General features: G+C 36.1%; 1 protein-coding gene across 7 annotated transcripts in view; it reads right to left on the bottom strand.

The window, feature by feature from the left end:
- Positions 1–25930, bottom strand: part of RAD51B (RAD51 paralog B) — a 485747-nt gene that overhangs the window by 392488 nt on the left and 67329 nt on the right. For all 7 annotated transcript variants that reach the window (XM_087876343.1, XM_087876346.1, XM_087876340.1 and 4 more), the window contains exon 8: positions 4179–4275. In XM_087876343.1, the coding sequence (XP_087732469.1) occupies positions 4179–4275 (97 nt within the window). The remainder of the gene's footprint in view (positions 1–4178; positions 4276–25930) is intronic.

The raw sequence follows: 25930 nt of genomic DNA on the forward strand, positions 1-25930 counted from the left end.
CCTCATCTCACAATATGCTCCTTAAGGCCCAGGATGCACACAATGGCTCTCTGTCTCTCTCCCCTCAGACCAAATGATGGTCTTTTTCTTACCCTCCACCCATTGGCAGGGAGAATTTATTTAATTATTTAATATTATTATTATTATTTAATCTATGGTAATCAATAGCACAAGAAATGAGTTACATATATTTGAAAAGGACTAGCTTGATCCGCCCCCTCTCTTAATGTGGGAAATAGTTGACATTTTAATGTATCTGAATAACAATAGTAACTAATCATGAGCCATAATATAAAGCATATTTTTTTAAGGAGGTGGAAAAAGAAAATGACAATTAAAAAGCATCTGGCAAACATATAAAGCTGTCAGACATAGTAAATCCTGCCCCTCAAGGTTTAATTGAATACTTAAGTTTCCTTGTAACTCTGTAATTGTTTACAATTAAAGAAAAATAAAAACCAAACTATTTCCTCTATTTTTAATAAAGATTTCCCCGTGCATAGAAATAGCACATTAGTCTCTATAACATATGTTAAGAATGCCTATTATGTATTCTATTTCTAACATGCCTCAACTTGTAGATAGTATAAAAACAAATGCATAAATAAGATTGTTTCCAGAACTGTGTTTATGCTCTATGTTTTGATTTGATAGGTAACAGTATAAGTAACAGTATAAGTATAAGTGATAAAAGTAGGCTAAGCACAATCAATATGGTTCAAAAGCTTTTATTTTAACCACTGAAATACCGTAGGAAAGGAAACCAGTTAATTAATATTCCAATTCCTAGGACATGGCAAGTATACTACTTTTAATACACCAAACTTAAATATCGAGCACAATGAAAGCAAGGAAATTAAAACTGTTTGCCAAATTAGGAATATGGAAATAGTATTATAGAAATAGCAAAGCTACGTTTGGAAGCTGGATACCAGGGGAATTAAATGACAGTGAAATAATGTGGGCTACATGAGCATCAGAAAAAGTAGATTCAGAAAACTGAAAGGAGTAGGAAAAAGAAATGGAGTCAAAGTAGTTATATATTATTGTTTCAAAACAAAAAGAACATTAGAAAATGGAGATTAGAGTAAGCACAGCATTCCTCTTGTAGTCAGATAAGCATTTATCCATGATGTGTACAGAGTTGCCTGGGAGGAAGTATGTATTCAGTTGAGGCCACTCCGACACAATTCACTTCTAGCCATCTTTTCACCAGCCCCTCCTTCTCCAATCTTTTTTTCTAATTCCTGGCAGCTTTATTTTGAATAAAATGGATCTTTTAGCCAAGATGTCAGTGTGATGCCAATAAATAAACAAAGCATAGATTACACATGTGCAGACAGCCAGCATGTCTGAACTTCTCTGTAACAAGAGAGATGCAATGTTTATTTATACATAATCTCTTGCCCTTTCACAGGTTCCTGTGGGGACTTAGAAGAAGTTAGAATTCACAGCCTTCACCTTAAGGATACGAATACCGAATGTCAAGTTTACTTCACTTTTTTCTTCTTCTCCAAAATGCTATCATTTGACCCAATTTTAAATAGCTGTAATCTGGACAACATACTGCATTTCGGTATAGCAGCTATTGCGTTAAAGGATAAAATTACTCTTTGTTAAGTTCTGATATAGAGGCTATGCGATAGTATGGAAGTTACAAATAAGTTTAGTCTTTTTCAGTGCTATAGCATACCTGAGTGCATAACTGAAATATCACTTTCGCAGACTTATCTACAGAATAATTCCACTAACAGTTTAAACATAATCCCCTTCCCCCCCCAGTTTATTTTTAAAGGGAATTGTTTTAAGTATGCACAGGTAAAACATTTTGAAACACTTTTACTATTTATCAGCTATTAAGTAGCACTATTCTAAGGTCACCACTTTCCATGTCCCACGATGCCATGGAAATTTGAGAGCTCACCACAGGTTAAGTCAATCAACCCTGGAAGTTAATTGGCTCAGCTTTCCATGCTACCTCTAGAACAGGGGTCTCCAACCTTGGCAACTTTGAGCCTGGAGAACTTCAACTCCCAGAAGCAAAGCTGGCTGGGGAATTCTGGGAGTTGAAGTCCTCTAGGCTTAAAGTTGCCAAGGTTGGAGATCCCTGCTCTAGAACATCAAGGTCTGGTGACTTCTTATTGTTGGCAACTCTCATCTAGTCCTGCCCCCTGGTTCTAGGATTCTCCTACAGAAGTTAAAGTGTGTGATACCTCTGTCTCTCTCCTAAAACCAACTCACTTAGTTTTTCTCTCTCTTCCCTCAACACAAAATACTTAGTGAGGGGAAGACCAAGATAGATATTGGAAGGCAAAATGAAGTCCGATGCTCTTAGAAATTGGAGTCTGTCAATTGAAATAAACTGACTAACTAAATCCAGATATTTTATTACCAATTCAACATATTTAATTGCAGGAAGCTAATTCTTACGAATGTACAACTGCTAAGTTACTTTTATGATTTGTTTAACACTTTCTAGTAAAGCTAAATATTTAACAAATCATGAATCACTTTATTTCAGAACATAGAGACAAACTCATGAAGAGCTTGTACAAACAAGTTTATAATATATCTTAAAAGTTTGCAGCTGTAACAATGAAGGGAACAACCCACCATGTATAAAAATGTTATTCCCTAGAGTGTTTTTCGGTTTCTAACATGCTGGAACACCTTATATTTGAGACACTTTCCTTAAACAACTCTGCAGAACCAAAAACGTCTAAAGGTTCTTTGTACATGTCATTTTCATAAGAATTAGTAAAGGTTACTGTAGCTCGGGGATGTACATTTAAAGCCACCCCAAGGCCACTTTCACATTTTTAACTCATTTCTTTAACCAGAGAAAAACACTTTTTTCTTTCAACTGTAATAATTTGTTCTGTATTTAAACCATTCCTTGTTGACTCCTCCCCATCCCATGGTCTATACTACTGTATGTAGCTGCTTTCTTTTTTTCAATCTTCCACTTTCTGTGTGAATGTTACCCATATCTTTTTCTGTTTGCTTCCCAAATAGATGTCTCTGTTTTCCCATCAATAACTATTATTTATTTTATTTAGCATATTTTAATGTATACATTAAAATGTATGCCGATTAGTGTACATTTAAAGTGACAATAAAGTTATTCTAAGTCTAAGTATGATGAGAACATGACAAAAGAGAAGTAATCTCTTACTTCTTATATAATCCACATGAATTATATACAAAACGTCTATGGGGGTTCAGCAGTGGCCCATAACTGGATGTCCAATTCAATAAGCATTTCTTAATAGTGTATAAAATACACTTTATACACTTCTTTAAGTGTATAAAATCAAATAACTATGCATATATAGTATATAAGTATTTATAGGTAGTTTTTTTAATCAGTCTTCTAATGAGGAATACTCATTATTTTTGCTACTTTTTGATCTAGGATATATTAGGTTTCTATTACATTAGAATGAGAAAATTATGTCCTCCAGCTATTGCTCTGTGAAATAATTGCTTATCCGTGTTGCACAAAGAACTGCTTACATCTCTTAAGGTAACAGGCCTAGAAAAAGTTTACTTCTTAAATTGTACACATTCACGTTAACTCCAGGTCTAAGAAAGCTGTGCTAGAAAATCAAAAGTATACAGTATTTTGTTAGTAAAATATATAGTTAAATAAAAGATTTTGCTCAAAGTGCATAATTTTTATATCCTTATCAGATGCAAAGTTAAGGTTTCTTTAAATCTCAGTCTGCATTACATCTGCACTTTACATTGCAAGAGAATACAACAGATTCACAAGAGAATACTTGTTTTTTATAACAAAAGCCTTACTGTTTTTTCTCAATAACTGATAATTACAATCAATATATCACCAATATATATTAAATTGGCAAAAATATCTAATAACTTGCTTTTAATTGTAATGCACCAGTTGAATGAGTGTTTTGTATTATTTACTTCCAAACAAACCATCAAAACAATCATGAATCAACTTCCTTTGCACTATCCAACCTGTAGATTTAAGATCAATTAAACTATTGGTCTTAAATCAAATTTAGAAATGTATTTTTTTAAACTCTAGCTTTATTTTATATTGAACCAGATAACTATATCGGAGTTGTTCCTTAAACATGAATGTTACAAATGGTTGAGGAGATGTGTATCAGAGTCATGTTTCAACTGTAATAAAAAGGACTGCTTACCTTCAGACAGGGACAAGTCATCAACTGGAGACAGGAGGTCTGCCTGTACAGCAAGGCCATCACTTAGCCATGTGGTAATCTGATTCGTCAAGATTACCTGCAAACAGACATGGCGGAGGAAAAAGTATTAGAATTACAAGATAGGCACAATAATTACCTCAGATATACACAGAATGTATAGACAACCCTCAACGCCCACCATAAAATTCATCATTTCAACTCCTTTCTCAAAATTGGATCAAGCATCTTAATAAAATGTTAAAGAAAGCAAATCCTTTCAAAACTCAACTCAAGATTATTAATTAGCTTCATATTATATCTCATTTCTTTGGCAGGAAAGAAGAAGGAATGTCTCTGTTGAAAGGAAAAAGTGGTAGAGAGGTAGACAGCACAGAGGAAACAGAATAAAATGTGATAAATGCTACAGGGTCCCAAGGCAGTGTGTCTGCATAAAGATCACTAAAATAGTTCTTCTCTAAGTCAACATAAAGAGCCAGATGGATATACCAAGCTGGTTCAGTGTGAATAAATGATATATTAAAAATTGAAAAAGACAAAGTTTAGAAATAAATTGTAACATCTCATCATTACAACTGTATGCTAAGATGGGAAGATACTGTACATCCAGTTATCCAAGATGATCTGTATAATTAGAACATTGTCACAATATAGTGACAGCACATATTCTGAATGCAAGAAGCATGAAGTCAAATCCGAGTATCGTTATACTCCTCTCTGGAAACTTAGAAAACTGTTGCCAGTCAATGTTGCTGTCAGAACATAAGATTCCAGCACTGTCTTCTCACAGAAGTCAACTTAATAGCCATGCAATGGCTAGATGAAGGATATAAGCACAACAGTACCTTTCTCCTTATATAACTCAGTGACTGGCAATAGCTTTCCAAAGCAGCATTATCATAGCTTTGGCAACTTCTCTGTATTTCCATCATCCTTGCACAATAAAAAATTAGACAAAAGATAAAATCATAATCTCAGATTAAATAATATTCATCTTCATCATCAAGCACTGGGATAGAAATCTGAAATGCAATCTGAAATAAAAACTCTGTTTTCTTAGGGTTTTTGGGAAGCTTATAAGGACCAGTGAAAAAGCTTCAATATGTTAATGATTCAGGCTTAGACTCTGTTTTATAAAGATACACTTGTTTCCTTCATCTTTTACTGCCACAAATGAATAAAAGCATTAAATTTGGCCTCTTGATTCAAGCTAGGCAAACTACATGTTTTACAAATTTATGGTGATCAGGCAGTATTAACCAGACTATTTCCTTTCATCATCCATGAAGAGTTTACTGTCATTTTCAGTCCAATAATGACAATTAAGAGTCTTTGCCTCCCAGAAAGTTTGGCAGATTTCCTTCCTTCCTTCCTTCCTTCCTTCCTTCCTTCCTTCCTTCCTTCCTTTCCTGTTGGGTAAGCGATGGACATTGAAAAGGTAACAAACACAATTTGGGAGTCATTTGTCATGTATAAATAAATTCTATCCTGCTACCATTATTACTAGAAGACATTTGAAAGACTACAAGAGGCAAAGAAATAACAAATCCAGAATATAGTATTTCAAGCACCACAATGCTAAATTCAACATGATAGATATATTGATGACTTCACATAACAATATTTGCTAAAGTGGTTCAATATTAATATAGATTCATATTAAAGCAAGAACTAATAATACCAATCCAATACCAGTTCCAAATGAATAGAAATATAAAGACTAAACAGTAAGAGTTGTGGGGAAAAAAAGAATAGGAAACATTTTAGATTAATGTACAGAATGTGCAGCCACATTATGACATGGTCTAAAGTTTTTATTGGCAGATGTTTTACACTAACTATATTATTCACAAATGTCAAGAGAACCCATGTGTGATGTGGTCATTTCAAATTTCTTCCAATGTAAACTAAATTCTGTACCATTGTGTGCTTGTTCATGTCACATCACTTTTATATATTTCTTTTTCAAACTAAATTTCTGTAATTCATAGTCCATTTCATTAAACAAGTCCTATTCTGCTAGTTTCCAGTTACAAAAAATACCTCATTACAACTGGAGATTTGAGAAGGTTCAATATTAATGTATGGATGTATCTCTGTGTATGTATCTTTGTACATGTATGTATCTAAAACACACACACACACACACACAAATATATATACATATACACAGATGAGTGTGTGTTGATGTCCCTTCCATTTCCTTTTTCCTTTCTCTCCTCTCTCTCTGGTAGGGCTATACATATTGTTTCAGCCCACAGAGTTGTTATGAGGACAAAATAGATAATTTCATCTACATTTCCTTAAGATCCTTGGAAGGGAATAGTATGTACAGACTGGCACAGCCAATAAATTGCATAAAAGATAAATAAGAAAAAGACCAACAAATATATAGATGTAAATAATTATAATTTAATATAGAAATAACTCACTTACTAAACAATTACACTTCCAAACAGCTTTAGCTCTTTCAAAATTATTAACCAACACTGGGGAACCAGAGAATAGCCTATGTTCAATAATTGCATCTTCCCAAGTATCAATGATCAATCCAATTGTGAAGTTCTTTGGGTTCCCAAATTCTCAAAAAAGTTAATTGTAATTCTTTGTACTCTCTTTCATCTCTACATCATTTTAGAATCACAATACAGGTTGTCTTCGACATACTATCACCAGAATATTCATCATTAAAAGGTACAGTCATTAAGTGAGGCATCACATCACTGCATCTTCTTTTACTATCTTTTTTGCCATGGTCATTAATGGGATCATTGTGGATGTTAAGATAACATGATTCACTCTGCTTGTCGGAAGATGGCTGAGAAGGTCGCAAATTGCAATCATGTGACCTCAGGATGCTTCAACTGTTGCAGCAGGATGCAGGCAGGTTGCCAAGTACCCAAATCTCAATCACATGACTGCAGGGGTGGTGCGATGGTTGTAACTTTGAGAATAAGTCATATAAGTCATTTTTTGTAATACCGCTGTAACTTCAAACCATCCCAACAAAATGGCCAAAAGTTGAGGACTACCTATATACAGAGATTTTTTCTGCCACACTATTACAAAATCACTGTATGTTTAGGTGGAAGATCTTAAACATTTTCCTTTCTGTCAGAAAAAAGAAGAAACATAACATTTCTCAGTGCCTTTATGCTTTTATTTCCACTTGATTTCCACTTTGTTTCCTTGAATGCCCTCTAGGTAGGAATCTTTACTATGAATTGAAACAACAGCATCAACAAACCCAAATATTTTACTTAGGCCTCACATTTTCATGCAGCAGCTTTTATACCCAAATGAAAATTGCTCAACACATAAAGAAGCAGATACCTATCTTGCCAGTACTTCTTGAAACAGTTTTGTCACCTTGTTACTGAAGGTCCTGGACAGCATAGTGGGAAGGAGTGCCTACATTTACCTGCATCTGGTTCACAGCATAATCTGGCTACGATAATTTCTGCTTTTGTAACCCTGGTTCTAAATTACTAGAATAAACTCCATGTTCAGGATGGTTCAGAAATTCCAGATATATAACATCACGGCTTAGTTACTAAACAGTATACAAGGCAGAATATTGTGTATTTTAAATTTCAAATACCAAACACATCCAAACACTTTACTCACTTCAATATTTGATTTTGACTTATAAAAGCCCTACCTATAATCTTAAATATTTTGCAAAAATAAAATCTACTAGAGGGGAGCTGAATAATATATCACAGTACATATAATAGTCAATGAGTAACATTGGTGATCTAGGACTACATTGTATTTGATTTCATTTGGATATTTTCAATTTCATAAACCGACCTGATATTTCTTAATGAATAGGCAGTCACTATAAGAAACAAAACACCAAAAATGCAGTATAATATAGAAAGCCTTATGTACGACTTTTTATCAATCATCTTTCTATTCAAGCTGCCTTCTTATATCAAAAAAGGACCCAGCTCAGAGGAATTTTCTCTGTGGAAGAGCTGGAAAGGAAGCTGGCATACCAGATACATTTCATTTTGACTATGATTAAGGAAGGCTCATACTGAAGACACAATTTTTTTTTATCATATGTAGTTTATTTTAAGAGTATTCTCAGATTTCCTGTTCTATCCTGTGTAGAAACAAAAAAAATCATATAGCAACAGAAATATTGCAGGGTGTTTTTTTTTAAAGCTTATGGGAAATTGGTAATTTAATAGTGGCATTGCCTTGTCTTTGTGTAATCTTGTACCTGCTTATAACTGCTCCAGAAACAAAATTAAAACTGCTTCTATATGAATAAATAAGAATGTTATTTCTATGGTACTTTTTTCTCAGATACATCTTCTGCCCTCCCCAGGACCACACTGAAACAACTAAATCTGACTCTGTCATCCCTGCAAATCTGGTTGAGTAAATAAATCATCCTCTGTAAACTTGTGGTCTCAGCCTCCTTGTTGGTTTATTGCAAAATTAAAGGAAACTAAGTACAGAACCATCAATCAGTAACTAGGAAAGGTACAAAGGCTTTGGAATCCACCAAAAGGGAGGGGAGAACCTCACATGAAATGACTGTTTATTATGAGAACTGAGTAAAATTTCCATTTTCACATGGAACATCATTTAGGGGAAAAAATGTATTAAAGGCTTCCTATTGGGAGTAGAAGATGGAAAAGCTAGAAGAGAACACTAAGAACAATCAAAAAGTTTTCTCTAATTGGTATTATGTTTTTTTAGAAACTATTTTTAGCTCATGCAACAACAAAACCAACCGAAGTACCAGTCACTTTCCAGAGTTACATTTCAAAAGTATTAATGGTAAATTTCAAAAGAAATTCAGAAGAATTAACAGTACATTTCAAAAGAATTAATGGTCTTCATAAACTGTGAAAAACAGGAAGACAAAGTCTGAGAAGTTACTATGGTAAATCAATAGATTTCAGGAGGAAAAAAACCACTTTAAGCATGTAATGACAAAGTTAAAGCTCTTCCACATCTGAACTGACAGTGCTTCCTGCAGAATTCCCCACAGAAAGTAAATTTCTGGCTAAATGAATCTAAAGCAGGAGGATGAGTATGGTATATCAAGTTTTTATCACATCTTTTCATTTAGTATTAAACTAACGGCACTCCAAAATGTCTTTGTTTAATCCAAAACAGCTCATTCCCCAAGCTGCCGTTCATATATATTTCTGGCTAGTAAACACCAAATAATTAAGTTTTCATAGCATTTGCAGAACGTGGCAAGTCAGTGTCTACCAACATTTACCAGCTGTAACTTTAATTTTTCTATATGATGATACAATTCAATAAAGGAGAATATTTGTAGCTCAGGGTTGAGATAAGGGATTCTTGGTGCTCTTGGAGGTTAGTTGTTTTCTTGCAGTTAGTTGTTTCATTACCCAAACCAGGTAAGATCACCAGTGCTCATGATGACGATGAGCATTGATGATGTAACCTAGTTTGGGTAATGAAATGTCTCCAAGAAAACAACCTAGTTCAGAGGACTAGGACCCCTCATGATATCATTCGTAGACTGAAATCTGATGATATTGGCTTTCAAACACCTTGAAGAAAGCCTTTTTAATGCAGATATAGGCAAAATGGGGTCATAAAGGGGCCTCATACATATAGTTTACCAAACAGGCACTCAGCTGAGATTCTGACAAGATCTACTTCACAGCACAAGACTTACATCACTCCATCTCAAATATTTAATAATCTAGACCCGTGTTTCTCAAAATATGACCCAAGAATCCCTAGGGGGCCCTAGATCTTCTCAGAGGTCTGCAAAATCAAAATTATTTACCAGCCTCTGTTGAAAAGTAATACAATAAAATCCCATGAAACAAAGTTTGAGAACTGGTAGTGGCAATCCATAAATCAGTTTTAATTTTTAATACAACAAATATTGATAGATATACCCCATGCAAACAAAAATTCTTTTCAGGTCCCGAGAGGGAAAAAGGCTTAAGAAAAACTGTTCTAGAGGAACTTACAACAAGGAACTTATTTCCAGGATGGGGGAGTATAAGCCTGAAAGTCAGTTCTCTTTAAGATCAAACTGCAATGATGGGCATTACTACAACACCGACTCATATCAGTTTACAATGAATAAAGCCCACATTTTTTAACAAAAACGTGTCCATATTTATTGCTTTTTCAATAGAAGAGTATATGTAAATTTCAGGGCTGAACTGTAGAGTTTTTGGTGCTCTCTGAATTTGGTTGTTTCCTCATAGGCATTTCATTACCCAACTAGATAACACCAGTGCCTTTTTACAGCGATTTCCTAAGGGACTAGTTTTCTACAGTTGAGAGGAGGGAAAGACTTCCATGGTCCTCAAGAATGCATGCTTTTGGCCAAAGTTTTCTCACTGATTCTCCATTATTTCCATTGACAGGATATAATCTTTCTTATTCTAATGTTACATTTTTGTCATTGGATTTCAGATTGTAAATTAAGCCTTTAAATAAAAATTAAGTTTGTAATTGACTTTCCTGTCCATATCCTACCAACTTTCTTATTTCAGCACATCTTCCAAATATACTCTGGCCTTACAATTTTTGCATACAATAAAACTGTGCTTGGCATTTCATAGGTTTGATCCCCTCTTTGCTGTAACTTGCAATTTTGTCCCTGGATCCTTATGACAGCTGACAAAGATATATTCCTAACAAGGGCAATCCATAGCAGTTCAGACAATATTTAAATCAGAACAAAAGGCCTAGGGATTTAGTTGAAAACAATGAAGCATCGGTGCAGGCCCTTATGTTTAATTCTGATTTTTAAAGAAAAAAAAATCCAAGTTATGCAACTCATTTTTAAAAACTTTCTGGGAAGAGGAGAGACTGGATATAAATCTATGCCAAAGGTTTAAAAATAATCACCAAAAAAGTAATAGGAGTTCCAGAACTGGGGGTGGGGGTGGGGTAAACGAGGGAACACACAAAACCCCATGCAAAAATGTGCTCGTCTCAAGCAGTTACATGTCTTCTAGCTGAAACTACCACCACCCAGAAATAGCCTTAGGGTATTGCCTTTCCTCTCGCTAAGCCAGGAGTGCAGCCAACACAAACGTAACCTTCAAAAGCTACCCTCCTGCCCCCCGTGTTGTTCTGCTCCACAAAAAGTCTACATGCCTGGAGGGACTGCTCCATAGCCAAACAGCCCATACGCTTGCAGCTTGTACAAACCTGTTTGTAAAGACATGCGCAAGATATTCCCAAAGGGCAGGGTGGATCAGATTGCTTTCCCTCTTCCACATCCTGCCAGACACTGGGGCTTAGAGGTTAGTTTCAACATGCTTTTCTTTTCCTCCAGAAAAGTTCTGAATAAAAGCACAGATTTCTGAATGAAGATTTGAAAACTGTGAATATTGTAAGTGTAGTAGACAGTTGAATTGATTGGATGATCAATACAATAATCCTAATTTATACTAATTGTTTGCATTTACTATGTGAAGATTGCATCAACCAACTCTTATGGGAGACTCCATAGGAAGCATCTGATTAAAGGCAGCTTTGATGTGGGCTAATACTATTTTTAAGATTCTCAGTCTTAATAAGTTCCGTTATTTTATAGCAAGGAATTGATCATAATGCGACTTCAACATCCTACAGGACTTTATTCTTCCTTCTAATTGTATATTAACTCTTGGAAAACTTAAAATTATAAACAATAATCCTCAAAATTCAGAGGATTCCAGAAGTAGTCCAACTAAATTGTGTGAAAACTATGGATAATTTGATTAATGAAGTACATATAATCAAGTCGAAGAGCAATATGACACAGCAATCCTTTGGATCCAATTCCAGAGTACTTCCAAAGCTTTCCATCTCACATTATAACCTTTTAATGTGATAAACAAGAGAAAATTATCAAATGCTCAGGAAATAATAATACTGATGCTTAATCAGTTTGAATTTAATCAATTTAAGCCATTAGTTTGTCCTGGTTTTGTTCCCTTCTTTGTCTTGTCCCTCATCACTTTTAGGAATGTAGCCTATATCCCCGCCAATGTCTGCATTCATATACTGGTGGATATTCTACTGTAGATGGATCTTCTGGAAACATCTAACATATTTGACAATTTAAATACTCCCCAATAAATACTGGCTGCAACCAACAGGCTTCCAAGACATATATTCCTTTCCACTACCACAGAGATGGGTAAGGAAACAAGAGATTTGCACCAAAAAACCTTCCAAAAAGAGAAGGCTCCATAAACATGCCAGCAAATATGCTTCTGCATAATCAAATGTTCTCAATACACAGACAATTCAAGGGTTGCATATACAGGAGGCAGGGAAGATGCCAAAAATTAGTTCCTGGAAGTCAATTAATTCTATATTTTAATAGACATTAATAACAGAAATATCCCAGTTTGAAATAATCAAGTAAATATATCTTCCAGAAAGCTAGGCCTAGCTTTTCCAAGAAAAATATGTATTTTTAATTTGGATTAATGGGATTGATGTTGGCTAGGTTAAGTTAAAGTTTGAGGCATTCTTTTGGCCCACAATCTAGGAAACATGCAGTCTTTTGCTGGGAATATGAATTGAATATAGGAGTCTGGGTCCTCATTCTTGTTTTAGAGAGATATTTATGAAATAAGAAGCAATGCTCACAAATCTAGCCTTCAGAGTCACAAAGCTCTAATAACTAACCTATTTCAAATTAAATGCAAAAGGTTAAGAATAGAAGGAATAGAAAAATCCATTGTCATCAGCATACCATTTCGATTTTTCACTCTTTAGAAATAAAATACCTCATTTATCCAACATTCATCTCTAAGGTGTCACTCGTAGTAAGTTGCCATATGAAAACTGAGCAGACTTACACAGACTTGATTTTAAGTATGATGTAACATCATATGTTCATTCACTGAGTGTCCTGAAGAATACATTTAAGGATAAACAAATTAATATTTTACATAAGCAACTTTGGCAGTTCTGCTGACTGCAAAACATCACTTTATGCCTCAGTGTGTGATGTTCTCCAAAGATCATCAGAACAAGTATCAACTAGAAATCAGTTCAGCATTTTAGAAATTAACAATACATCCCTTTAGCTATTGGCTTTTGCCCAGAATTGTGAAGGAGATCTGATAAATCAAAATTTGATATTTTGCCCACAAGGTTGTTATGATTTAACATCTACATCAATTTATCCCATTCAAAATACACATGCAAATGGGATATCAGTCACTATATTATTTCTACCCATATTTTCACATGAAATGATACTTTTTTCATCCAGCTAACGGATTATTTACAAAACAACATATTACCTTGTCATAAACACAGAAATTGTAAACTGTTTTAAGGAAGAGATTACATGGATCCCATAAGTATCCATGGAAGGATATTTTCACCCCTTCATTCTCATACACAAAATATGGCTGATCTCAATTTAAAAGCCCAGTGATCCCAATCAAGACTACTATTGCAGGATTTTTTGTAGCAATAGCAATAGCACTTAGACTTATGTACTGCTTTACAGTGCTTTACAGCCCTCTCTAAGCAGTTTACAGAGTCGGCATATTGCCCCCAATAATTTGGGTTCTCATTTTACCCACCTCAGAAGGATGGAAGGCTGAATCAACCTTGAGCCTGGTGAGATTTGAACTGCCAAATTGCAGGCAGCCGGCAGGCAGCAGAAGTAGCCTGCAGTACTGCACTCTAACCACTGCGCCACCATGGCTCATTATAGGCTGGATAAGTCATTTTTTCACCTGAAAACTAATTAGCCGGGTAGCAGGACTCCGTTTTATTGTTTTTCTCACTTGATACTTTCTGAATGGATGCAAACCATGAATGCAAAGCTAAAGAGTTTCCTCATAATTTAAAGATTTATGAAAGATAAAGTTCTATTATTGACCCCATAATCATAAATTGGAAAGCTTATTTATAGGCAAACATTCACATGACACAGTCTAATATTGCTTTCAAAGCCATTTCTAGATATTTATATACTTTAAGAGCAGTGGTGGGTTGTCCCCGGTTCAGACCAGTTCGCAAGAACCGGTAGTAAAACCGGTGAGAGGCCCCGCCCACTGCTCCGGATGTCATCATCGGCGATCTGTGCATGTGCAGAAGTAAGGCGTGATCGCGTTGCGAACTGGTAGTAAAAGTAAGTAGAACCCACCCCTGCTTAAGAACATAATTCCTATATAAAATACTAATTGACAGCTTCTTCAAGCAGATAAAATGGAACAATATAGCATGGATAGTCTCACTCCAGGTGGATTTGCAGCTGGCTGAACAATCATATCCACTGCACATCCCTAGTAGATTGTGCCTACATATAGGAAGGTATGCAATGGGGTATCCCAACATTTTGTCCTGGGATTAGTGCTTTTTAACATTTTTTTAAAGTATGTTTTAGAAAAGGGGAGAGACACTATGTTCAGCAAATATCACAAACTTGAAAAGAATTGGCAACATCAGTCTTGAAGTTCAAAAGAATCTTGATAAACTTGAATATTAGATCCTACCCAACAATATATAGTTCAGTGGCAAGAAATGCCAGGTTTTTATTTAGGCAGCAAAAAATCAGATGCACAAGTAACAGATAGGCACTCCCTTGATTGATAGTAGTATTTGTGAGAAGGAGCAGAGTAGATCATAGTTTAAGCATGAGCCATTGAGCCAGCAATGTGTTGCAGTTCTTAAAAGGGCCAATACAATCTAAGCCTGTATCCACTAACATATAGTATCAAGAGGATAGGAAGTGATAGTTCCAGTATATGCTGCACCACAGGTGGAATATTGTATCCAGTTCATTATCATAATACAAGGAGGATGCTAGGAACCGGAAAGAATGCAGAGAAGGATGACAACGTTGGCGGGGTCCTAGAGATCAAAGCCTATGAAGAATGGTTAAAGGAATGGACATGTTTAGTCTGAAGAACAGAAGGCTAAAGGGAGATAAGCGAACAGTCTCCCAATATTTGAAGAGCTGACAGAGAAGATACGGATTCATTCTCTATAGCACCCAAAGATAGAATCAGAACCATTGGGTGGAAACTTTACGGGGGAGATCCAAACTCAAAATAAGGAGGAATTTCCTGATCATGAGAGTTGCTAAGCAGTATAACAGCCTTCCTTCTGGAGTTGTTTAGAATAACCTGGAATACAGAATTCAAATGTTTTGAAGTGCATAATAATAATAAAACCCTAATTCCGAAGGTTTTGCTCTTAGTGATGGCTGATTCAAAACTCTGGACTATAGAAGCGTTTTTTGGAACTCTGCCTAAATTTTTATTAATCGGAAGACTTACTCCCACCTGCATGAACCTTTGCTCTTAACGTTCAAGATGTTTTCTGATCTCTTCAAGTATTAAACATTTGCTGAGGTTTACAAATTAATTTCAAGCTTTTGTATTTTTCAGAATGGTTCAGATTTAATCCTAAAACACAGGGAGGTTTTTCACTGTAAAAGAAATAGTTAAACTTTTGCTTTTGAACTAAGTAAATTTCTCTTTGACATCCAAATTGAGAAGCCTTGTCCTAACTGTGCTTAACTAAGACAAACATTAAGAACCATCTTGAAGTGAGTTCAGCTTTAGAGGACCTGCTGAATGACCATTCTTTATAATCAGTTGCTGTAAAGCCCTCAGATACAACACTGCAGAATTCTTCTTGTTCTCCAGCTTACCTATTTCAACTAAGTCTCAACTTTTGTACGTTAATTGGATGTACTTTTAATTGCTCTAGGTCTGAAAACTTTTTAGTGTTGTGTGAATTATACCTTAAAGTTTAAAGTGGTACTTAAAGGATCTAATATGCAGTGGCTCCCAGCCATCCTTGGTTGATTTCAGAAAGCTAAGCATTTTGGAACAGTTACTTACACCAGCGGTCACCAACTGGTGGTCCGTGAGAAAATTTTGGTGGTCCGCAGAAAAATTATTTGAATTTTTTATATTGCGCTAAATCAGGGGTCCTCAAACTACGGCCCCTGGGACAGATACATGCAATGAACATTTGTGTTGCTGCAGACAGTCTCCCCCTTTGGGGTCTTTTTGTGAGGGTGGGGGGGAGAAATTCTGACTTGGGGTTGCTTCAGCCTCCTGGTGTGGGGCTTTGGGCAAAAGCTGGAGGGAAGTGCCGCTGGTGGCAGAGCCAGAGGGCCTTGTTCCAGTGGGACTGCATCGTGGCCTGGAACTAGCTGACCATCTCAGGCTGCTGAGCCTCCAGGCTCCTGTACTGGCCTTGCACTCCTGCAGGTCTTCCCTCTGCTTGGAAAGCCTATGCTCGTAGTCCTCAATGAGGTGCTTCTGCTGAGCCTACTTCTCAAGTCAGATCCAATTTGAACTGAGCCAGCTGTTTTGCCAACTCTTTCTCATGGTGGCTGCTTAGCTCCAACAACTGCTTCCTGTTGGAGCCCTAAGGAGCCCAGGCAGGCAGGCAAGGAGTGGCTGGGAGGGGAGGGCAAGTAGAGGCTGGCAAGGCGCTCCTCAACGTGAGTGACATTGAGTTGGCCATGCCCACCCAGTCACATGACCACCTAGCCACGCCGACCCAGCCAGTCATTAGGTAGATCATATTAGTGGTCTGCGGGATTTAAAAGTATGAATTTAGTGGTCCGAAAGGTTGGTGAACCCTGACTTAGACCACCAGAGGTTAAAAAAAAACATACTGAAGAAAGACACAGTTGGGGGACTTCTGGGGAAGCAATGGCGGACTTAAGACAGCTGCGCAAGAAGTTGGCAATAAGAGAAGCGATTAAAAAGATCAGCTCCTTGGAACTCCTCTCTGGAGCAAGGAAAGGACTAGGTATCAGCCCTGAATCCATCTTTGGTCAGACTTTACAGGGCTGCCACAGTGGGAACGGGAGAGTAGCAAAGTGAGTAAATCATAACAACACTTTCACATGAAATCAAGGTCGGGCTGCTGGCACCTGGAGGGGAGTGAATGAAGTTTGGCAGCCGCTGAGACAGGGGATTGATTGGGCCATGTGATGTGGATGTCACTGGACAGGGCAGGGTGTGAGTTTTAGTGTGGATGGAGGAAAACACGGGATTTCAGATTCGGGTTTTCCCCAGATGGGCCAATATGACTTCTCTAATAAAATCTTACTTTGATGGACTTTGTCTCGGAGTTCTGAATTGCAATGAGGAGTTAGTTAGAACGCTGACACTAGGATCACCCAAAGTTTTCTCCATACAGAGTCTGCCAATGATGTGATCATAAAATAGAAATCTCCAATCGGTTTGAGAGCTCTGAGAGCCAGGGAATCATAATCCTCCCTCAAAGTTCAATACCTTCAAATGGACAGTGGGTTTACCCACTCTTAACTACTTTAGCTGATATCCTAATAACTGAAGAGGACATAGAAATAATACATCAGAAGAATGATTTGGAAAGCCTTTTTATCTAGGATTTACAAAGGGGACATGTTAAAACTACTGGAGTTATTCCTGAAGGGAGACAATGAGAAAATTATAATAACTCAACTACTTGATAGGATTAAAGGTCAAGCTTTTTTAATGTAAACAGAAGAAATATAAAGTTGAACTTCTTTGATCAGTTTAAAATTCATTTGTTGTGGTTTCTGGTAGCTATTAATGGAATTTCTGTTTGACCAGGACTGAATGACCAGTCTTTAAAGATCTGTTTATTAATGGAGAGAGATTTCTTTAGGTTGGTTTTTTTTTTTTTTTGCTTTTGCTTTTTTTTAAATGATAAGTTGAAATACAAAATGGATTTATTGACATACATTCCAGGGAACCTCTCACACACTTCTTGAAGATTGCTACTTAGGCCTAAACTAGAGATAAATTGGGAAATGTATGTTTATACTGTATTTTCCTCAAGATAACAAATACAACTAATCAGCACTTTTAAATTGTCATTTTTGAGGTTAGGAAAAATACTGAGAAGAAACAGTTCAAATCTCTCCCCGATCTACCTTCCAATAATTATCAGTTGAGTGAAGAGATCAGTAAAGATGCTGTATCTATCTTGTTCCCTACAATCCAGAACTAATAGTAACTTTGATCATGTATGACTTAAACTAAAGAAAGGAAACTGAAGGTATTAATTCCTTTATGAATAACCCAAACTAAAAAAGTAGCAAGAGGATTTTAACTATTTTCTTATAAAATACCTGGCTTTTTATTTCTAGTAATAAAGAGCTGATTAGATTATTTACAATCCAGTGTTGACAGAGGAATAGAGGAGGAGTTATTGTTAGTTGCAAAGTCGTGTCCGACCCATCGCGACCCCATGGACAATGTTCCTCCAGTCCTTCCTGTCCTCTACCATCCTCTGGAGTCCATTTAACCATTTAATAGAGGAACAGAGAATTCTTATTCACCAGACATGCCACATGCTAAAACAAAGGTACACCAATTTTACCTTTTAAATTGTCATTTTTTGTTATTCTGCCCTTGTTGTGGCTGTAGATAATGATCACGTGTTACCATGTACTAGAAGGAGAGCCTTCTTTAAGTTACAGATGGAGGTCCAAGTTAGCTAAGGGAAGAAAAACCATCACTGAAAGTTAAAAAGTGCAGAATTTCTTATAGAAGGAGTAACACAAATGTCAAAAGTTGGTAAAAGATCAAGTAGAAGAAGACAGAAAATGCAACCATCAGTTTAGCAGCCAGAAGGCCATTGGTGATTTTGCAAGAACTGGTTTGGTAGAATTAAAAGACCAAAAGGGGTCAAGGGAGCAATCAGAGGAGAGAAATGTATTACAGAGGGTGTAAGTAAACCACATGTTCAAGTGACTTGGAACAAAAGGAGGGAGTAAGTGATAGTTTCTGAAGATAAAAGTAACAGTAGCATACAGTATTTGAAAACTGGGGGAAATGAGATGTTGATATTTTTCAAAGGAAAAAAAGGAAGAAAAAAGATTTGGAAGAAATGGAAGGTATCATTAAGGTGAAAAAACATGTAAGATTTTTTTTAATGGAAATGGGGTAGGAAAATGGAAGAAAAAAACCCTTTCAAACGACTTTAAGAACAAAAAAATGAGGCATGTTCAGATACTCATGTAGTAAAGTATACTGAAGTATATAAACATAGTTGATAAAACTATGATGCTGATGGCTTAGTCAATAAGCAATTACAACAATTTCATCTATAATACTTTTCAAAAAAATCTTTTTTTTTTACTTTGCAGATTACAATATTGTCATATAGAACTTTGATACATGCATTTTTATAGTGTAGGTGTATTAAATGCATTAATTAGTAGAAAGGTAGGCTATAAAATTTATAAAAATAATAATCTGGATGAAATATAACCGAAAATGTAGGGCAGATATAGGCTTCATAACAACTTTTTAAAAACCATCCTGATTTATAGAATTCTCAAATTAATTATCTGACAAATTCAGTTCTAAATATAGCAGATTTTTCTTTCATCATTATATTCATTCAATGCAAATAGAAATAAGTTCTTTAGATGTAGCTATTCTGCCACCTACTGTTGTTTCCACGGTTAAATCAGAAAATAAAAAACCCTAAGAACAGTAATACTTTTTACTTTTTTGAACTGCCAACACATTATTTATAGTATTTTACATTTTTAATGAATGAAACAATGAAAAATTGCAAACATCTAAAGCAACAAATCTCTTAAACTTTTTTTTATCTCTTCTCCATAAGATTAATTTTATTATGTGCACAAAGTACATAGTTGGCATCTATCTGAATCCTCTCCTGACTCCGATTATAAAAATGATAGCTAGCAAAAGAGAAACATATTATATTTAACTAGTAGTCTGTAAATTGTCAAAATGTTGTTGGATCAAAATCAAACCCCACATGCCATACTTCTGTAATACTAACATCCATAGCCAATACAAATTACCCCTTAATTGTTCCAATAGAATCTATTATTCTTGGATATTATGGAAATCTCTAGCATGAATTGCGCATTTCCACTGTGTTTTGTTCGTATTTATCTTTACTTACCTTTCCTTTACATTCTTTTTAAAAAATCAAGACTCTTTTCTGCCAAGTTAAATAAATAAATAAACTTATCAGCTTTTAAAATGACATGATTTTTGGCAGTGAGTTATGTAGTTTTGTTATATTGATTTTTCCCCATCTTTTTCTGTTATAATTTGAAATGAGACTTGTCCTTTATATTAGTTTTACTCTATGACAGTATTTGTCAACCTAAGCAGCTTTAAGATGTATGGGCTTCAACTCCCTTTGTAGAAAGGGAGAAAGTCTCTGTTTTGAGAACTGCTTGATTTTTCCCATCTTACTTTGGTAAAATACCAGTAAACCTAATAAAGGGTTAAAATCAGTGGTGGGATTCAGCCAGTTCGCACCACTTTGGGAGAACCGGTTGTTAACTTTCTGAGCAGTTTGGTGAACTGGTTGTTGGAAGAAATTATTAGGGCAGAGAACCGGTTGTTAAATTACTTGAATCCCACCACTAGTTAAAATAGTTTATCCCTCATTTACAGCTCCATTAAAGGCTTGTTGTAAGGTGCTAGTCTTGGCAGATAAGGACTTCTGTCTAGAGTAAACACACACCCAATTTCAAGGGGCTTTGATTTTTTGGCTCCTCCTAAGACAACATTCTCACTTCTCTGAGAACAGAATTTGGGTAGGGAATATCCTTTCATCAAGAATATAGATTAACCCTCAGTGATGGGATTTCTTCAGAATGGATTCTAAAAAAATCCCAGGACAAAAACACCACAGGAAAACAAGGCCAGCTACTTCACTAGCCAATATAGTGTGACGGACAGCAAGGCTCTCCAGCAATTCATCACAACTGCAGGAATGCAGGGGAGGATTTTCCAGTTGGACTGCCAATGTCAAGCAGAGTTTATGCATTTTGTGTGCTTTCCAAGTACAGCCAATTATTTTATTAAGAAGCCTTTTCCTCCCCTTGGTAAATTCACAATCATCTAGAAGACTTCTATTTACATTATCTGATAAAAATGTGCAATAATATAAATTATAATGACCTTGCCATTAAGTAAAAGAGTTAATTTCTTATGAGAGTGACTGGCAGATGAAATATTACTTCATATAGAAAGCCAGCTTTACCGGGAATGAACAACTGACTCAGAAAATATATTTTAATGCGTATTTCTCACACAAACAATATATAAATCTATTCAGTTTATAGATGTTCTACAATTATAGGTATTCTACAGGAAGTGTATTTCTATAGATTCTATAGATTTGCTTTCGATGTAATTCATCTTTTTCTATACAGATGAAAAAGGCTTCTGTACTTCTATCTAGCAACCAACCAACTCAAGCACCATTTTTCAACCATATAAATTATATAAACTAACTGTGCATTACCTATTCCACCTTGTACAAGTTTGACCTTTCTTCATCCTTAGTTCAGTTCTGTTCTTCTGCTCTATGCTATATAGTACTCTAGGGTTTATTGTTATTATTGACCATGGTTAAGGTGTTGTATTGTATTTATTTCACTGTATATACCCCCATCTCATTTTTGGGACTCTGGGCAGTTAACCACAATACTTAATCAGTAGCTGAGATGCAATGATAAAGAAACATCCTTTATCCTTCCTATAGTCCGACATCAACATAACAAGAATCAGCTCTATTTCTAGGTCTACCAGATGGAACTCTCTAATGGGTGGGACCTGAAGCATGGCTAATCTGCCAGATATGATGGGATGGGTAGCAGGGGTGAAATGCTCCTGGTTCGGACCGGATCAGGCGATCTGGTAGCAATCGTGGTGGGTATTTCGGCGATCTGGTAGCGATGGCAGAGCAAAGCTCCGCCCACCCGCCTGGGTGTCGTTATTTTCCTGGTTTTAACCAGGAATTAATGTACAGAAGGTCTGCGCATGCATGTGATGTGTGTGTGCGAGGCACTGCACTTCCGAACCGGTAAGGAAGGTTAAGTAGATTTCACCCCTGATGGGTAGCCACAATCAGGGAAAAGTAGCCTTTTAAATAATCTGGCCGACGGCCATGGGAAGCTTTCTTGGTAACTACCTGTAGCTTAAATTGAATCTGGAAACATACCAGCAACCAATTCAGTTCACAAAGCAGAGGTGTAATGTGTGTTGAGAAGCAAACATAACTGCCCATACCACTGCATGTTGAATCAGGTGCAACTTTCAGATGCTCTTTAAGGGCAGGGCATTGTAAAGCACATTGCAGCAGTCCACTGAGAGATGACTAAAGCACAAGTGACAAATACTCCCAGTCTAGGAATGGGCACACAACATGAAGCTGTGCAAGGCCTATCCAGCACGGTACCATGATAATTGCCACTGAAAGACATTAAGAATTACAGAATTGTAAGAACAGATGCACCACTTCTATCCCATTCACACCTGTGGTCATCTACAAGCATAATCAATGCTGTCTTGGTCCCACATCCAGGTCTGAGTTCAGACTGAGAGAGGTCCAGATGACATGTTTCTTCTAGGGTTCTCTGGAGCTGCCACAAGAAATTTTCCCTTAAAAAAGGTTGGAGACTTGGTGAAAATTGTACAGCACAATTTGACTGCTTCTTGAGGACAAACTACTGCCTCTTGTGATATCACTTCCTCTGTCAAAAACAAATTCACCTGGAGACATGTCGCCTTCCAGGAGGCTTTAGTCAACTAGGAAGGACATGGATCTAACATACAGGTGGCTGAGCTAGTAGTCACGAGAACTCTATTTTATCAGGACCAACAGGATCAAACTCCTCCTAGATAATCAAGTCAGACTGAATCTAATCACCTTTGTTTCAATGCTAGAGTCCAACCTGGAGTGTATTGAAGTGACTTTATCCAACTAATATTCCTCACAGCAACCTGCCAAGTAAACTTCCAAGCTTCCCAGGAGAGCCTGGATTACCTTAAACAAAGCTCTTGAGCAGCTATCCACAGACACTGTAAGTGTGGAGAAATGCTGACATTTCTTCACTCTTACTGCTACAAGATTGCCCTAATAGTAACTCAGTCCATTTCATACCTTGTTGCCTGTCAGTGGCATTCTAAATATTATTTCATCTGTTTCATCTCCCTTAGCTCCTCTAATTAATTTAAAGTAATCTCTTGTTTGATAGAAGCATCACTAATAAAGGGACAGTCCCGCAAAAAAGCAAATGACATAAAATAAACACAAGTATTAGAGCAGAGGATTTTTAAAAATGAACCCCAAATATTTTCAGAAGTACACCAGGCAAACTCAGGTATGATCTTAATTTGTTCAGAAATTCACAGCACAAGTAAATACAGTTCAGACATAGTTATTTCAGTTCAATTTACTACACAACGTATGCTATTTCATGACATTTCCACTGAAAGAGAGCCAAGCATGACTGAAAGCTATGCAAATTACATAACTCAGTTTTATTTTCCTTGATTTTGTTTTTCTTAAAGCTTTCAGTTATTTACTCACTACATGCATATTCTATGCAAGTATGCCAACAGTCCTTTTGACTTTTGGCAGCAGAGAAAATTGTTTAATAAATAAATAGTTTTATCTGCTGAATCTAGTAAACATTTTGCAGCATAATCTAGGCAGATATTTTCTAGAAACTATATACATTACGATGTTTCACTGTGACAAACTTTCTTTAAATATAAAACCAAGTAAGTTACACTATATATAAAATAGCCACAATTTCTTCTGTTAAATGGTTTGATAAAGAAAGCATGTGATAACATATGTCAAGATTGCTGCCACCATCACAAAAGCCCTTGAAAACAAACCATTGAGAAAATTCTCATATACTTATAGATCTATATAGTTTTATAATCTGGCCTTACCTACATTGAGCTCAGTCAGCAAAAATCATTTCCTTTCAGATTCAAAAAATGTTTTAAGAATACCCAGTAAATTACAATAACTCATGAAAAGTGCAATTTTGCAAGGAACCTTGTTAAAGAAGAATGGCAACTTCTGGAGAAATTTTACATAAGTGATAGAAACCTGGATCCCTTGATAATTTATTTTCTGATTTTTTTATACAATTAGAACATACCTGTGCCACTCAGAGTCACTTTAAACCATGAAGTGGGTGGCAAACTAATGTAATAATAATAATATCTGACATCCTGTGGCAATATCTGTCATATCATCAAATATCAATGGTATCCCAGGTCATTGGGAAGGACTCAATAGCTGGATAAAAATGCCAAATCCAGTCTGAACATCTGGCTAACTGTCGGACAAACCATCATAATAATAATCAATGGTACATTTGAAGCTGTGCAAAAAAATACCATTTGCATAGTAGTAGGACCATAAAATAAAGAAAGTAATAGAAAATGAAGAAACTAAAATGCGCTAAGACTTTAGAATTCAAACTCAAAAACACCTGCAACATAACATCCAGGACTTAACAATTATCAATAAGAAAAATAGTGGATGTAGCCTACCAGGAAATAGCAGAAGAGAAGAGAAAGAACTGGAGAAAATAACATAATATAAAGACCTGCAAATAGAAATGGAACAACAGTGGTAAAAGAATGTGAAGGTAATAACAAGAGTAACAAGGCACTTTGGGTACAATCCCAAAAAAATTGAAGCACCAGTTGACATCAACACTGAAAAATTCACCGTCAGCCAATTGCAAAAGACAGCTTTACTTGGAACACTTTACAGCCTGTGTTGATATTTGTAACACATCAAACACCCATATCTGCTCATCCTAGATCTTTCGGAAGGACTCGACAGGTGGACAAAAATGCAAAATCCAGTCTGAACTTCTGGCTGTGTCCTAAACAAAATAATAATAATAATTTATTTTGAGAACACATTTATTCTCTTTGGCTATGCTCTGGATAAATTCTCTGGATAAAGGTGAAATCACAGCATTTGTTGGGATAGAGACTAGATTTTTTTTATGAGTGAAAAATTAAGTTTGCCAAGTCATATTTTTTATTCCTATATAACAATATATAGTAACAATAACAGAATCTACTATAAAACTTCAAAATTTGGATCTTCTTAAATTCAGATTTGTCTGCTGAATTCCCACTGATTATTCACACACACACACACACACACACACACACACACACACACTGTCAGGGCTGCCTCCGATCAATTCCTAGGAAAGAAAAAGTACTTTTACTATGAACGAACTGATTGCAGCAAAAGTTAGGAAAAGTCTGAAGCAAACAAGCTGCCCAGCAGTCAGGCAGACAGACCCCAATCATCGGCCAGGAAAATGTTTTGGGACCATCTCTGGTCCAGGTGCTTCACACTGCCTTCGTGCATGCCGTTCCCAGGATGGTTGGCCTTTTTTTTTTTGAAAAGTTTTTTCAGTTTTGTTTCTTATACACATAATATAAAATGTACATTTTCTTATACATAATTAATCATACATATACATGTTTTCCTTAAAGAAAGCATTAAAATAAGGCATTTTAATTACATTCGGAGTTGCTCTTCTACCCTTTCTTCCCTCATTTCGCAACAAATCTTCTTCTTCTCCTTTCTTTCCCTTCCCTCCCTCCCTCCTCCTCTCCTACTTTCTCCTTCCTCCTCTCCTATCTCATCCTACTTCCCATTCCTTTCCCTCACTCCTCTCCTTTTCCCCTTCTCACCTTCTCTCCTACTCCTGTCCTCTACTCTTCCTTCCTCTCCTTTTCCCTTTCTTCCATTCCTCTCACTCCCTCTCCTCTACTCCTCTCTCCTTTCTATCTTCTTTGCTGTGGAATATTCTCCTTGTTTGGTATCCGAGCAACTCCTGTATTCTAATCATATATACTGTCTTTCAGTTTCTTTTCAGATTTATTCTTTCTATCAGAATTATCATCATAATTGTACATTTATTCTTATAATTT

The sequence above is a fragment of the Pantherophis guttatus genome, chromosome 1 (genome assembly GCF_059756535.1).
Source record: "Pantherophis guttatus breed Tessera chromosome 1, ASM5975653v1, whole genome shotgun sequence".
NCBI lineage: Eukaryota > Metazoa > Chordata > Lepidosauria > Squamata > Colubridae > Pantherophis > Pantherophis guttatus.